At 33.4% G+C, this 15,852-nt stretch overlaps 1 protein-coding gene across 1 annotated transcript; it reads left to right on the top strand.

Annotated features, from left to right (window-relative positions):
• Positions 1-3,576: 3,576 nt before the first annotated feature.
• Positions 3,577-4,532, top strand: LOC127558190 (olfactory receptor 13C2-like). Its single transcript, XM_051991452.1, is given in 2 exon segments — positions 3,577-3,913; positions 3,916-4,532. Coding segments are annotated over 2 exon segments (954 nt in total).
• Positions 4,533-15,852: the final 11,320 nt, after the last annotated feature.

The raw sequence follows: 15,852 nt of genomic DNA, 5'->3' as shown, positions 1-15,852 counted from the left end.
ATCATCCCATCACTTAAATTAAATTGATGTCTGGATGAACTTTGTAGTCCTGCATGACAGATGAGTCTCTGGGAAAAAAATCACATTACTCTGAAACCTTTGCCTTCTGTATTTGCTACATCATGGAGCCCATGTGTCTCCTGTATTGCCTCTTACTTTTTAACATGATTATAAACTATTAGAGTTTCATGAGTGGAAAACTCAGCAGCATAGAATGGCCATCATGGGAGTAGAAAATGAAGAGTGATGCTCAGAAATTGAGTAATAAATATTAACTAGCTATAGAGAAGGAAGAAAGAAAACATGTACCACAGATGACTAAAAATTTGGCTTCTCATTTCAATCTATGTTAACAACAGTGTTCTTACAACATTATAATGGAGAAGGTTAAAAAGATAAGTCAGAGTTTCTTTCTCTTTCAGGTGTTTCTTGGCCACTAAAACACATTTCATTCTTGAACCACCTGCCCCAGAGAAAAGGTCCCTGCAATGTTCTAATTAGCTCAGGGGTCCTCAAACTTTTTAAATAGGGGGCTAGTTCACTGTCCCTCAGACTGTTGGAGGGCCAGACTATAGTAAAAACAAAAACTTTGTTTTGTGAGCCTTTAAATAAACTTCATAGCCCTGGGTGAGGGGGATAAACGTCCTCAGCTGCTGCATCTGGCCTGCAGGCCATAGTTTGAGGACCCCTGAAACTAAGTATTTTACAATTCAGTTATTCTATTTATAAATCCTGATTGGAAGATTCCACAAAGGCATAGAGGCCCAAGAACCCCATTCCAAGATGTCACTCTCCAAGGGTGTACAATGTAAAGGATTCCTTTTCAGAGAAATAAAAAAATTTCAGATAGAAGTTAAAACACTTCATTCATTTTGTCATTAGGCTCTATTGTCTAGCTTCATAACATCTGTTTCAGGAAATTCATGAAACAGAATTCAATAATAATTGTGCTGCTATGATGTAGGACCCAGATTCAAGAAACAGACATCAGTGGTGCTGAACAAAAGAAACTTAGTATTACTTTAAAATGCTACTTAGAACAAATAATATCAAAAACACAGACTACAAAGGGGGAGGGGGGAGGAAAGGCTTTTTCCTTCTCAATAGTTTCAAAAGATAGAAGTTCTACAACTAAAACCAAAAGACTTAACATAGCATTTTGATGCTTATAAAGTTTAAATGCAATGTTGTTTTAGTGACAAGTAGTTTATTTTTTTTACTTTATTATTATAAAAACAATGCCCAGAATCATCCAAATATATAGTGGGTAGGAGTTAGTTCCTGCATTTCCTAAATTTCCTAAGTTCCTGTCCTTGTTGCAATAAAAAAGCCAACCCCCCATTTTTCTATTTTGAACCCTACTACTTAACATGATATAATGTGACTTACAATAAGTTTCAGATTTTGATTTCTATATCAATGTGTATAGTATGTATTTTTTCTTTTGAATATCATAAGAATACTGTGAATGAAATATTATAGGTGTTCTTCCTATTCACAGATGAAATGAAGCTCAAAATTTAAGCAAGTTGCCCATAGGATTTTTTATAATAGAGAAAAATGTAAAAAATAAATTATTAGAATGAAATTAGTAATAGAAATTAGAATTGTACCTATGATTTAATTGCTATGGAGAATATTATTTTCTTTTTTTAAAAAGAGTTGTTTTTTATGTAGACAACAGTAGAATATAAAATCACAGCTTGTTAGTAAGAATATTATTTTCAAATGGTAATATGGTTATTTACAAAAAGCCTCAAATTAATATATTAAATAAGTTGAGCTATAATTAAATTTTTTTTTCTTTCAAGAAAATATAAGGATAGAAATCAAGTCAATACAACTGTGATCTCAATGATATGGACATTCCCTCCAATGATGTAAACACATACATGCCTGACAATATCTTCCCATAAATTCACCACAAAAAATTAACTTCACTTGCTTGGTGATCTTGGTATCCTTTTGGCAATATCTAGATGTCAGTGGAATATGTGAACTGTACACCACCTATGTCTTGCTTTCTGGAAATAATAAATATATTAACTATCTGAGCATTAGCTTACCTCTACATGTGTGTAACTTTATGACAATAACTAAAACTTTGCTTGTAGATAAAGGATTATCTTAATAATTAATAGGAAATTCAATGTTTGTGGATTAGAAAAATGATCATTGTTATTAGATTAATTTATTGATATTTTTAATAGCAATAAAATGTTATTCTTTGCAGAATTAGATTATAATGGTGGAATTTGTATTTTTAAAAAATTTTCAACAATATTAAGAATTAATTGCCTCATCCAGGATCCCTCAATTATATGTCAGGGACAAGACATGAAAGGGTTTCATGAACGAGAGGCTTACTCTCTATTCACTATGTCATGCAGCCTCTCATGAGAAATATTAATATTTTTGTAAAAATGTGGAAAATGAAAACCAGAGAAAAAATTCATTATATCATAAATTTATTGGGAAAGCTTGATAAAAATGTAGGAAAAATGAATTTAGATGCTTTCCTCACACTACAAAATATAAGGAATTTCATTTGAATCATTAAATTAGACCTTAGTCTATATAAAAACTTTTAAAAACCAGGAAAATGGAATATATTTATTTCAGTCATTAAGGTAAATAAAAACTTGTATGTTAAAAAAGAATTTTTTTGAAGCTATATATGTTTCTTGTGCCAAAAAAAATTATAAATTATTTCAAAATAAGCATTATGTATGGGAGAAATAGCATAAATGTAATAAACATAATAAATCATAAATAAATAAATAATAAAACAACATCTAAAATTGATGAGAAACCCAAGTCACACTCATTGAAGATTGTCTATAAAATCTATAAAAGAGGAAATAAATTTTGTAAACAATCTTTTAAAAACATATTTGAATTTACTAATCTTCACAAAAATACAAATGGGTTTTGACATTTTTGCCAATTTGACCATAAGTATGGGGTAACACCTCAAAAAAACCCCCACCAAAAATACAAAAAAAGTTACACATTAATGGAAAGTGGTGCACAAAAATTATTGCTGAAATCATATTGCTCCTCATCTAGTAATCCCATTATCAAAACTATATGATGAGCATCAGCATAACTTTAAAGTCATTTCCATAAAGCTAACAGTATTATTTATAATCACAAAGAATTAGAAACTATCTAAATGAACTCATTAGCAAATGACTAAATTAACAATAAATGAGAAAGAGCAGTATTTTTGTCTCTAAGGATTCTCCATCTCCTTATGACTAATCCAGTCACTTAAATCATCTTGGAAAAGCCAGGGGAGAATATCATTATTTGGGACATATGCTCCTGAGTAGAATTTTTGCATTAATGATTTACCTTTGGTCCATGTAGAGAGGCTTATAAAAGTTCAAGGTCCAGTTCAATGCTAACAGTGTTGCTCAGTTTTAGACACAGTTTAAAAAATTCAAATATAATTAGTGATGAATTTATCATCTTCAGCACTGAATCTCCAAGTAGATACATCAATGTGGCTGAGCAGTGATGGCTTTGAATGTAAAATCATTTGTTCTGTGTTCTTTGAATTTATACAGGTAAATGGAAAAGTTAAATGAAACCACTGTGACAGAATTCTTCCTAAAGGGACTTTCTGGCTATCCCAAACTTGAGATCATTTTCTTTGTGGTGATCCTGGTAATGTATGTGGTCATTCTTCTAGGCAATGGCATCCTCATTGTAATCAGTATCCTGGACCCTCATCTCCATACTCCCATGTATTTCTTCCTCAGTAACCTCTCTTTCTTGGACATCTGCTACACATCCACCTCTATTCCTCCTACACTGGTGAACTTCTTATCTCAAAGAAAAACCATTTCCTTTTCCGGGTGTGTAGTTCAGATGTTCCTTGGTTTGGCCACGGGGACCACAGAATGGGTACTTTGGCCACAATGGCTTTTGACCTCTATGTGGCCATTTGCAACCCCTTGAGATATTCCATCATCATGAACAAGATTGTGTATGTGCAAATGGCAGCTGGTTCCTGGGTAGCAGGGGGTGTCAATTCATTGGTGCAAACAATTCTTGTGGTCCAGTTGCCTTTCTGTGGGAATAACGTTATCAATCATTTCAGCTGTGAAATCCTGGCAATCATGAAATTGGCCTGTGCTGACATCTCTGGTAATGAATTTATCACGTTAATAGCCACTACAGTATTTGGATTAACTTCATTGTTACTGATTGTTGTCTCTTACATTTTAATCATCTCCAACATCCTGAAGATTCACTCAGCTGAAGGGAGAAGTAAAGCCTTTTCTACCTGCTCAGCCCACCTGACTGTGGTCATTATATTTTATGGGACCATCCTGTTTATGTACATGAAGCCCAAATCCAAAATATTGCCTAATTCAGATAAATTGCAAACTACAGACAAACTCATTTCCATGTTCTATGGGGTAATGACTCCCATGATGAATCCTTTAATCTATAGTCTCAGGAACAAGGATGTGAAAGAGGCAGTTAAACATCTGCTAGTCAGGAAAGCTTTTAGCAAATAAAAGTGCAAAGCCTTATGTTTTGGTCCAATGAGTGATAGAATTTATAGAAAAATAGCAAGAAAACCAATTAAGAGGTCTACTTAGTGTTCTTCCAACAAATCACCCACATACACCCACTATCTGATGAGCCCTAAATTTTATGCTGCTGAGATAAAGACAAAAATAAAACATTCTTTGCTCTCAAAGGGCTTCTATTCTATTGGGAGAGACAGCAAGCATTCAAATAAATATGTATCAAATATATACAAAATAAATGTAAGAGATTTCTTTTTTGGAGGGATTTATGAATAGTTCAAGGTGAGGAAGAAGGAAAGACCTCATGCAAAAAATGACATTTGAGTTGAGCTTTGAACAAAGTAGGCCAACCTCATGGAATCAGGTGAAGGAATAGCTAAAAGGTAAATTAATGATGAACAATAAAGATAGAAAAGTAGTTTGCAATCATGTTTTCAAGTGCTTTTCTTTCTTTCCTTCTTTTATTTTTCTTTTCTTTTCTTTCTTCCTTTCTTTTTTTTTGCTGAGGCAATTGGGTTAAGTGATTTGCCCAAAGTCACACAGCTAGGAAGCGTTAAGTGTCTGAGAATAGATTTGAACTCAGATCCTTCTGACTTCAAGGCTGGTGTTCTATCTACTGTGCCCCCTAGCTGCCCCTCAAATGCTTTTATTTCAAAGAAGGAATATTTATTGATCTTAGAAGGAATAAAAAATTATTGAAACTAAGTATATAGAAGAATGTGTGTAATGTGACCAGATCTATATAACTGCAATATTACTTTGGTAGCTGTGTGGAAAATTGTAAAGAATGGAAAATTATGGATAGATATTTGTTCAGACAACACTCCTTGATTCTTCCTTGCTTTTTTGCATCCTGTTCATTGTAAAGTCCAATGAACTTATACTGTGTGCAACAACCTTCCTCTCCCCAGATCTTTTAAAAATAAATTGCATTGTCAAATTTCTCTTCCTGATGATCTATATACTACTACATACAGAGTTTAAAGACCTTCTTGGGAGCTATTGACCTCCTGTTGAAAGAATCCTTGATTTAGACTGGAAGATCTAATTTCAACCCTGCCTCCTCCAAGGGTTGGTCTTACTACTTTGAGTCTCAGTTGCCTTAGGAAATTAAAGAAATTAAGTTAGTTAACATTTAGTTGGAGAGATGGAATATTGACCAAAAATAAATATTCCTAATGACTTGATCAAAAGTTAAGGTCTACAGGACTCAGAGAAAGGAGAAATCTCTGTGGATTGCAGAATTGTTCTTAGAGTAAAAGAGAATATTGGAACTGTAATTTGAAGTGAGCCTTGAAGGAATGTAACAATAACAAAACTTCTCACAACTGCCACAAACAATAAAATCAACATTAAACTAATAATTAGTGATAGCCAATTAAGTATCCAGATGTGAAAAAAGCATTACTTTCTCTGCTATCCTTATGCTAAATTAATCATCAGGACTTTTCTATGGAATTTGCCTGTAAACCTATGACACCCTCCTATCTGTTTCTGAGTCTTATAGTTATACCACATTCACTAGGGTGCTAATCCAATCACTGACATTTGTGGAGCCTAAGCCACCAGCTTTCAGCATTCCAACAGGTTTCCACAATCAGCATAAGTATTTTGGGGTCCACAAAATTTCTGTTGTATTTTACCTTGGCAATCATTCCCCTAATTTGCCATTAGCCCAAGCCTTAGTCATAGATTGAAGGATGGTCTGGATACTTCATTGGCTACTCTCCCTCTATCACTCCAGGACAATTTTCTTTGATTATTTCTTGAGTTATTGTGTCAAGATTCTTCTTTTTTTTGGTTCCAGCTTTCAGGTAGTCTAATTATTCTTATATTTTCTCTTATTGATCTATTCTCCAGATCTTTTGTTTTTCTTATAATACATTTCACATACTGTTCTATTTTTTCATTCTTTACATTTTATTTTGCTATTTCTTGTTCTCTTATAGCTTCATTGGCTCCCTCCTGCCCAAATCTAATATTTAAAGAATTTTTTTCTTCTTTAAGACTGTATTTCCTTTTCTAGTTGATTGCTTTTTTTTTTCAAAATCTTCTTATTGTTTTTGGATAATTCTTCCTGCCCCCCTCAAATCTCATTTTATTTAAAAAAAGTTTTTTTTTTTTTTTAAGTTCTACAAATTCTGTCTGGGCAGGTAGCCATTTAACATTACACTTTGGGATAGAAGAGGCTTTTTTTACTTCACTGTTCTCTGAAGATGAACCCCAGTCTTTCTATTCTTAGTAAATATTCATGGTTTGGTTCTTTCTTTGCTCAGCTGAGGACTGGTAATCTTGTTTTCACAGAGTTTGAAGTACACAGTGAAATTTATGGGAATGTTAGCTCAAATGTACAATGTTTGCCTTTTCCCATAGCAGGTATTACTTATGATAAAAAGCAATCTGGTCTCTGTTGTAGAAGAGATTGTAGAGGGGCTCAAAAAATGCTTCTCCATTATACAGATTATTAGAAATCAGATGAAAATAAATATAAATAAACTAATGCATACGTGAATGAAAACCATTTCTTAAACACTTCCATGCAGAACACTGTGTTAAGAACTGGGGATACAAAATTCTAACAAAGGGAAAGAAGACATGTAAGAGGACTCAGCTGCAAATCAAATGGAAAGGCCATATAGTATTTAAGGTATAGCAGCAAAACAAATGTATCTTCTTTAAAGCCATTTTTCCAAATAAAATCATAGCTATTTTTGATATTGAACTATTTGACAGCACTGAGCAGTTTGGAGAGAAATTCATTTTCTTGGTCTTTAGCAATTATTGCTTGCAGGGGGTTAGTGGGTTATAACAACTGCAGAGGCAGTTGTCAAATCTTATTCTTGTATTGAATATCAAAATTCTGCCCTACCATATAAGAAGGAAAGAACAATACATTCAGGAGCCCTAATTCTGTGAACAATTTAATTTAAAAGGTCAGGTGGAAGATATGAGATAATGCTAAAATCACTGTTTCTTTCCTAAGTATTATTTTTCAAACTTTTGTCTTTTTAATTTTTATTCTAAGAAATAACACCTGTGACATTTTCTATCCAACAAGTAATAATAATAATTAACAGAGACAAATAGCTCTGCCTTAGGATATTTATTTAGTACTTTTTTTCTTATATTTATGAATGGCTTTTTGTGTAGACTTGTATTTGGTTATTTTTGGAATTGAACACTTGCCTGACTGAAATATGGCATCTGATCACTGAGATTCCTGCCATTGTCATTGTTGCTTCAGCATGAAGAGTTGATTTGCTCCACAAATGACAGGCAGAATGCATCACAATAGGAGCAGGATTGACCTGTATTTTGGGTTGAGGAAAGGTAGCATGGAGAGCAGAATTCTTTGAAAATAGATGTTTTTTTTTCAAAAAAAAACAAGGATGGATTTCATAATTGGAGAAAGTTATTGTTCTAACTGGGACAGAAGAGAGTAGAACTGAAAAAAAATTATATCTTTAATAATGGATCTCAACATATCACTAAACAAAATTTCCAAGAATGCATATATTTTCTTTTGTAAAAGAAAATATAACTTAAAAATTTTGTTTCTTGTCATATTTGTTTTAAAAGCTTGATGCATAGCACATTTTTCTCAGTTAGATGATTAAATGTCTTACACATATGTTGGATGAATTATCTTTGGGTAAAGGAAAAGAAAAGAACCAACATCTCTAATAATAACAATTAGTATTTGTAGATTGTTGATTGATCTAGATAAGTGATTTTAATCCTATCTTTCTGCCATCTTATGTCATAGTTCCAAAAGTTTCCAGAGTGTTATATTCCAAAGATGTCAGGTGTAAGATCATGCTGCCAACAATCAAAATCTTTTTTATAGGTAAGAGTGTATGGAAGTTTATGAATGGGAAGAATGCACTGCAAACAGAAATTAAATGGAAAAAGGGCCAAGAAAGTGTGGGAAAATAAAAAGCCATTACGTTATGATGATGATTACGTCAGCATTGAACTGTAAGTTAGGCTATGAAGCATTGCTTGTGACACAATGATATTCTGGATATGGATCCTAGGACAATATAAAGCCTTATTTTGAGTTCTGCTTCAAATCCTCAGAAAAGCTCTGCTTGAAGATTGATTATATAGGTCACTAAAAATTGTTTCAATTACATGAAAGGAGACACTCCTTTTCTTGCTTCTGACAAAAAAAACTGGGCATAGTGTTTGTCCTACTGCTAATCCCTTCTAAGTGACTAGGCACTTGGACTGTGTAAGAATGAAGCTATTAAGTATAAATATCTTTTTGACTAAAGTCTGACCCATGGCATTTCTCAATATTCTTCAGATAGTACATAATATGTAGAACAGTGTGAAATGGTTCAAAGTTAAATGGGTGTGAAGGAAAGGTGCAAAGAGAGAGGATGCCAGTTAGGAAAAGAGTTTCTGTTACATAAAATAATCTGGAGTTAATTTGTTTAAACATTTAATAAAATCCCATTAGGAGCAGCTAGATGGTGTGGTGAAAGGGAGTTTTGGGCCTAGAGTTATAAGCACTGCTCTTTGTGAGCCAAATCTTACCTCAGTCACTAGCTATGTGACTCCTGGTATCACTAAAAGTTGTTTTTGTTTTCCTCAATTTCCTCATTTGTAAAATGGGCTGCAAAAGTAAATGGCATACCATTAGAGTATCTCTGCCAAGAAAACCCCAAATGGGGTCACAAAAAGTTTGACATTACTGAAAAAAAGACTCAACAACAAAAAAGTCCTACCACATGTATAACACTTTACTAGGCAATGGGATAAATACATAGACTAAGTCATAGTCCCTAATCTCAAGAAGTTATAGTCTAATAACAGGGTATTAAATATATTTAACTGAATCTAATACAAAAAATTACACTTGATAAATTTCAATGAGTTCTGTTAAGTCAGAGTGAAAATGAATAAAGGGCATTCATAAAGAACTATGCGACAACATCTGATGGGAAGAACCAGAAAATTCAAGAAGAAAGCAATATATTGCAAGAAACCAATGGTGTATTTTGATGCTAGGAATGATTCTGATTTTTAATTATCTTTTATAATCTGTGCTTTGGAGGGATGTACAAGTGTCACACTTTTTTGTTTCCCTTCTGGCAAAGGGAGAGAAATGCCAATGTGAGTGATTTATTTGTTTGACAATCAACTGACTTAGGTTTAAAAATAGGTGACAATCTTCCTGCCAATATCCAAATCTCTTAAGATTGGGCACAGAGTTTGAAAAAGAAAATATGTAATTAAAGCTTTACACATAAGGTTCAATTTCAGAAGGGTTGACAGAGCCCATAGTAAAAAAATGATTTAAAAAGAAGTATGGGGAAAGACCTAAGATGAAACAATTTTCTAGTCTTCTCTTGTTCTGTTTTTTTCCTGTTTCTCTCAGTAGAGAAAGCAGTTCTAGTTATCCTCTTTGGTGGTCAGATAAGCAATTTTTTCTTTGCTCCACAAGAAAACTGGGGAATCATATGTCAAAGCATAAATAAAAGGGACTAGGACCCTATCGAACCCAATATAAGACTCCATGGTGAAACATAATTCTGTGTTTTTTCTTTTTCCTTATTTTAATACTTATAAAATTTCCTAACGCCAGTTGTATTAAATTATATGTATTAAGTATGTCTTTGGAAATTGAGTTAGGCCCATTTTTATTATAGGATTGACAAAGATCTTCTCCTACCAATTTCCACTCATTTAGATCTAATTCCTTTTCCAGAGAGAAACAAGGACATATGTGCTTTACAATTTGTAAAAGTTCAGTGATCTGATGTAAAATTATAATTAAACCTTGGCTTTCCATAACTTTGACAATGCTCTCTAAACATTTTCCTTGAACAGAAACAGAAGGCTGTTTTCTAAACATCTGTCCCATCTTAGCTGAAATTCTACTTTAACTCTTTTAACAAAATTTCTTTGTTGCACTCACCCTAATTTCTGGGTTGAGGAGTCTTTTCCACTGGATCAGGATCAGAGGCTTTTCCACTGAAATCAGTCCCTGTTCCACCACATCAAAATGTGGTGATTTTCTTTTCTTCTTTAAAATAATATAAAGGTTCTCTCTGGGGAAGAGAGCAGGAGATTTTCTGGAGGCAGCCTTAGGATCAGTTCAGATCAATAATTACCCCAAATGCAGCCAGCTGGTAAAAATACAAATGTTTATTTCTCCTTCCAATTCTTGTCTCTTTCCTTGGGCCCAGATAGCTAGATTCTTAGAGTCCTATCTCTCTGCTTGATTCCAAGAGCTCCCTCCAAATGTCTCCAAATCCAAAAGTTTTGTCCTTCAGCCCCTGCCTCTGCTTTCTTCAGCCTCCAGCCAGCACAAAGATGAAATGAATCTCTTGTCTCCTTCACTTGGGGCTCGGCTAGCTTTCTGGTGAGTCTTTCAGACCAGCTTGGTCTCAGTGGGGGAAGTGCAGGAGCCCAGCTACCACAGTGGTGTGAGATGAAGATGAATCTGGTTGTGCCTCTGAGAGAGCCTTCTCTGTCTTCTGCTGAATTCTCGACTCGTAGCTTCTTCCTCTGAAAACTCTTGTGACTGGCCCCTTTGAAGCTCTATTTATTCGAGAGAGAGGAATTGTGGGATGCAAGAGAGAGGATTATGGATTTCTCCCATAGTGCTTTCTGGCCCTAAGAGCTTCAGGGGAGGTGTGAATTCACAAAGTTATAAAGTTTACTTTGTGACTCTCCCATACTTGTGAATTCCAATGAGTAAAGGTGTAAACACAAGCATTGTATGAATTAGTTCTACTTAGTATCTTGTTTCAGGTTCTGGCCCAAAACATCAACTCTAATGAGTTAGCAGTTTGTAAAGATTCCAACACTGGAATATATTTAAAAATATAATTTCATTTGATTCTCACAAACTCTGTAAGATAGGAGCTATTGTTACCACCATTTTATAGTTGAATAAAGAAATAAAGGTTAAATGATGTACTCAAGGTCATGCATCCACTAAGTGTCTAAGGAAAGATTTGTCCCTAGATCCAATGCTATGTCTTTTTGCTCCCCTAAATGCAAGGATTTAAATTTATCTTCATTGAATTTTATTTTTAAAGTGCATTTGAATGCTCTAGTCTTTCAGGACTTGGATCTTGACTTTGTTAACTGCTGTGTTAACTATCTAATCCAGCTTTGTGTCATCTGTAGACTTCATCAACATATCATCTATCCCATAACATACCATCTATCTCATGTAGAGTAAAATGTCAAACAGTATAGGACCAAGTAATCCTATAAAGAAGAAATACATAATCAGTAATCACATGAAAACTGCTATTGATTTATAATAATCAGAAAAATGCAAATTGAATTAGTTGCTTGAATCTATCTGAATGCTATTCAATTGGAATAGACAATAAAAGACAACAAAATTCAATGCTGGATATATTTTGGGGCTACCCTAATGATATGTTTGCTATTATGTTGATTTTACATTTATGAATTGGCCCCATTTTTAAAAAATGATAGACTTGTAAAACTGTGAATTCATAATCACCTACTGTCTCTACTACCTAGATCAAATCCCAAGGATATTATTAAAGAGAAAAAATGTATGTGTACATATACATATACATAAACACACATATAACGTATATATAAGTATTTATAAAAATAAACAAAGAACAAAAGAAAAACTTTTTTTTTGGTTAAAGACAAAGTTAACTGCCAAAAGCTCATATTACACACAAAGCAGTGAAATTTTCAGAAGATCAGAAAAACAATAACGATGACCACTATAATCCTCTATGGTAATAAAGTTAATGTATACAGCTTTTTCAGAAGCAGGGAGCAATGATCATTGAGTAGCAGAAACTTGAGATGCAAAAATAACTCATTTGTCTCATATATACAGAACATATATTCTCTTATTATGCTCTTATTCATATGTTGAATATTTGTACTGATTCTTTTGAGTTAAATATATATATATATAAATTAGAAATGAAATAATTTAACTGTTTTACACATTATATTTTAAAGTTATTGTGATTTGGAATGTTTCTATTGATGGCTGTTGTTTTCAAGAAAGAATAGGATATAAACTTAATAGAATCAAGGAATATTAAAAGTAGAACTATTCATTAGACATCATCTAGTATAATTTCATTTTACAGATAAAGATGCAACAAGATGAAGTGACTTGCCCAAGCTAACACAGCGACTAATATTTTATATTTTCAGATTACTATAGTTTCATCTCCTCATGAGGAAGAATTCCTCAGTTTCTATTTTTCATTAAAAATTATGAATGAGCTGGGCCATTTTTTGTAGATCTATAAAATTATAGATTTCATATGGAAGATTACATGATCATTGAGAAAACAAATGTTCAATAATGAAGAATGAGAAGGTATTGAGATGTTGTGATCATTATTGAAACAAAGTTTCTCCTTCATCCCTTCTCATTCAAAATTGTTGTCATCTATTTCTGTCTAATTAATGAAACATGGTGAAGTTTAGCAAAGCTACAAAATTACTACTAGCTCACATATAATTTAAAAATAGAAATAGAGGATATCATCATTATCTACTTTGAGATTAAGAATCAATATTACTTGCTATGTGACCCTTGGCAAGTACCATCCATGTTCAGTTCTCATTTTCATCCCACTAATGTAATTATTGACCCTCTTTCCACAAAGTTTAGAATTTTATGAAAAACATTTTATTCAGCCATCAATATGAACATATATATTTAAAGTTTTTTCTGGTAATGTGATAAATTCTTTTCCTAGGGTCTTCCCCAATGTCTCTAGCAGATTCTCCTATGCTAGAAAGCATTGGAGCACATTTGGTAACAAACTTGTTTAAGGGCTATCAAAGGTATTTAAGTCCACAGACTTATCACAATCAGATTAACCATCATGTGTTGACAGAAGCTCATGAAATCCCCTCCGAAATCATAGTGACCTATAGTTACACAGTAATAGAAAAAATACCCACCAATAATAAGAATTGAAACCTATACCCTAAGAATTAAAATCCTCCTTAGCACTTTCTTTGGGAAGTCAACTATTTTCTTTCCAATAATAAACGCAATACCAAGTCTTTCAGAGTCTCTGTGAAAAGACATTTTTGCCCAGTAGCTTTTTCATAGCTATTATCAATGTTATTAAAATAATCTATATTATGCATTAAAAGCTTTTCAATCCAAGCTAAAAGATGCACATTTTGAAAATGAGAAAGGCAACAACATGTGATTTAGCTGAGTTGAGAGATAGTATATGCAAATTTCAGTAATTTTGAATGTATATTCATATCTCAAAATACTTTAAACCCAGAAGGGGATTTAGCAAAGAAAAGAGTCTCAAACAGTCAGAAGTAAGAGGTGAAAATTAGAGTGTTTGTTCACATTCTGCATACCACACCCAGCCAAAGTTCTATTTGGCTACATATAAATATATAAACAAAGACACTTGTATATAAATATATATACGTGTGTATTTGTATTACTATTTGGCCAAATGTGATAAAATCATGTGTATATACACATTATGTTATCTATCTATCTATCTATCTATATATACACACACACATATACACACAGAATATCTATATATTTATGTATGTTTGAACTGAAAAATATTTATGAGAAGCAGTTTCTTAATAGAGACTAATATAGAATGAACAACTATACTAATGATGTGACCCAAAGCAAGTCACTTAATCTTTCAGTGCTGCAGATAACACCGTAAGATCCTAAGTTGTAGACATGCAGAAGAATTGCAAGTCTGTATTGTAAAGGTGGGGTTCCTCATCAGTTTTGTAGCTCAGAAACAGTTCATAACAATGTTGGCCAAAGCATATTTTCAACACATGAGATTAAGTACCATGGTAACATTGACATTATGGAGAATCAGACTTTTAATGATCTCTGCAAATTGCTTTATTCCTTCCGAGTTACTGTTAAAGTAGTAGTTTTTATTCCCGAGAGAGAAGAGCTACTAAGAATAACTACCTTTTTGGGTAAGGAAGAAAAGTAAACAAAAACTTTATCCACAGCTTGTAAATTATAGTTAGTAATATGACTAATTTTTGACATTTTATTCTTGGCTCAATTAAACAAAATTCAGAAATCATTTACTAACTGCCCACTCTGTTGAGTGCCTTTCAGCAATGATGTCAAACTCAAATAGAAATGGGCTACTAAATCATTCATATGGATTCCTGTGACAGCATATTGATTTTGAAAAAAAAAAACCATATATTAACTTTATCCATGTTCTATTGCATTTTTTTTAATTTTGTTAAATATTTCCCAATTAAAATTTAATCTGATTCTAGATGCACTCAGAAGTGTTGTGGCTACTATCCTTTTACCATGAAACAGATGGGGTCTGAACCAAAATAACCAGGGACCTCAAATGCACAATAGGACATCTTGACCTACATGACACCATAATAGAGAAAGGTGACATCAGGAATCTATTTCTCCAGAGCACCCTCTACTAGAAACTTTGGGACAAGGGAAAACTCAATCGATGACCTTAGGTTACCAACCTGAGGGATCCAGAGTTCCTCAACAGGTAGACAAGTAGCAGTCACTCAGGCACCCAAAATTGACATTTGGCAAGAACTAATAGAGAGAATTCCTTAGGCATAGATAGAATTCCCCAGGTCAGAACCTTGCTGGGAGACAATTGCCCCTTCATTGCTCTATTTTTAAAATTTTTATTTTATTTCCCTGCAATTCCCTAAAAAGTATTATCCTGTTTGATAATGGACCTCAGTTTATCCTTGTATCCAGAAATCTTTTCTATATCCATCTCTAAGGTATTGACTTCTCTCACAGTTTGCATGTACCAATGATCTAGGACTTAAGATTCCTAAATTCTTGCTTTGTGTGAGGATGCAAGGCCATGACTAATCAGGATTCTCTTCAAAGTCTTCATATCCTTTCTAGGCACAGTTTAAGATGAATACAGAAAGTGGACTTCCCATGGCAAAATTCTTGTTACAGGAATAAAATGCCTATTTTGAAGCAGTGCCTAGAGGCAGCTTTTCTAGATAAGCAGTTTGACTAGCTATTGAGGGACCAAAAGAAAGTCACTAATATCTACTTTCATTTTTACTATGAGTTCCAAAAATTGGCAATGGATTTGCTTTGTGGGAGAATGCATGGCTCTTGCTGATTGTTTTGTGGCTATTGTATTACTGCCAACCCGCAAGGATTTTGTTCCTCTGAATCTCTGGTCTCTTCCCAGTTGTCTCTATTTCTGCTAAGCCAATATGTCTTACCTCTTCTAAGATGTCTCCAGCCACCCAGAAACCCTGACAATCCCATCCCTTAACATGACTTCTAGTC

This window comes from Antechinus flavipes, chromosome 1 (assembly GCF_016432865.1).
Source record: "Antechinus flavipes isolate AdamAnt ecotype Samford, QLD, Australia chromosome 1, AdamAnt_v2, whole genome shotgun sequence".
NCBI lineage: Eukaryota > Metazoa > Chordata > Mammalia > Dasyuromorphia > Dasyuridae > Antechinus > Antechinus flavipes.
Note: the sequence above shows the minus strand (reverse complement) of the source record. Positions and strands in the feature narration are given on the sequence as shown.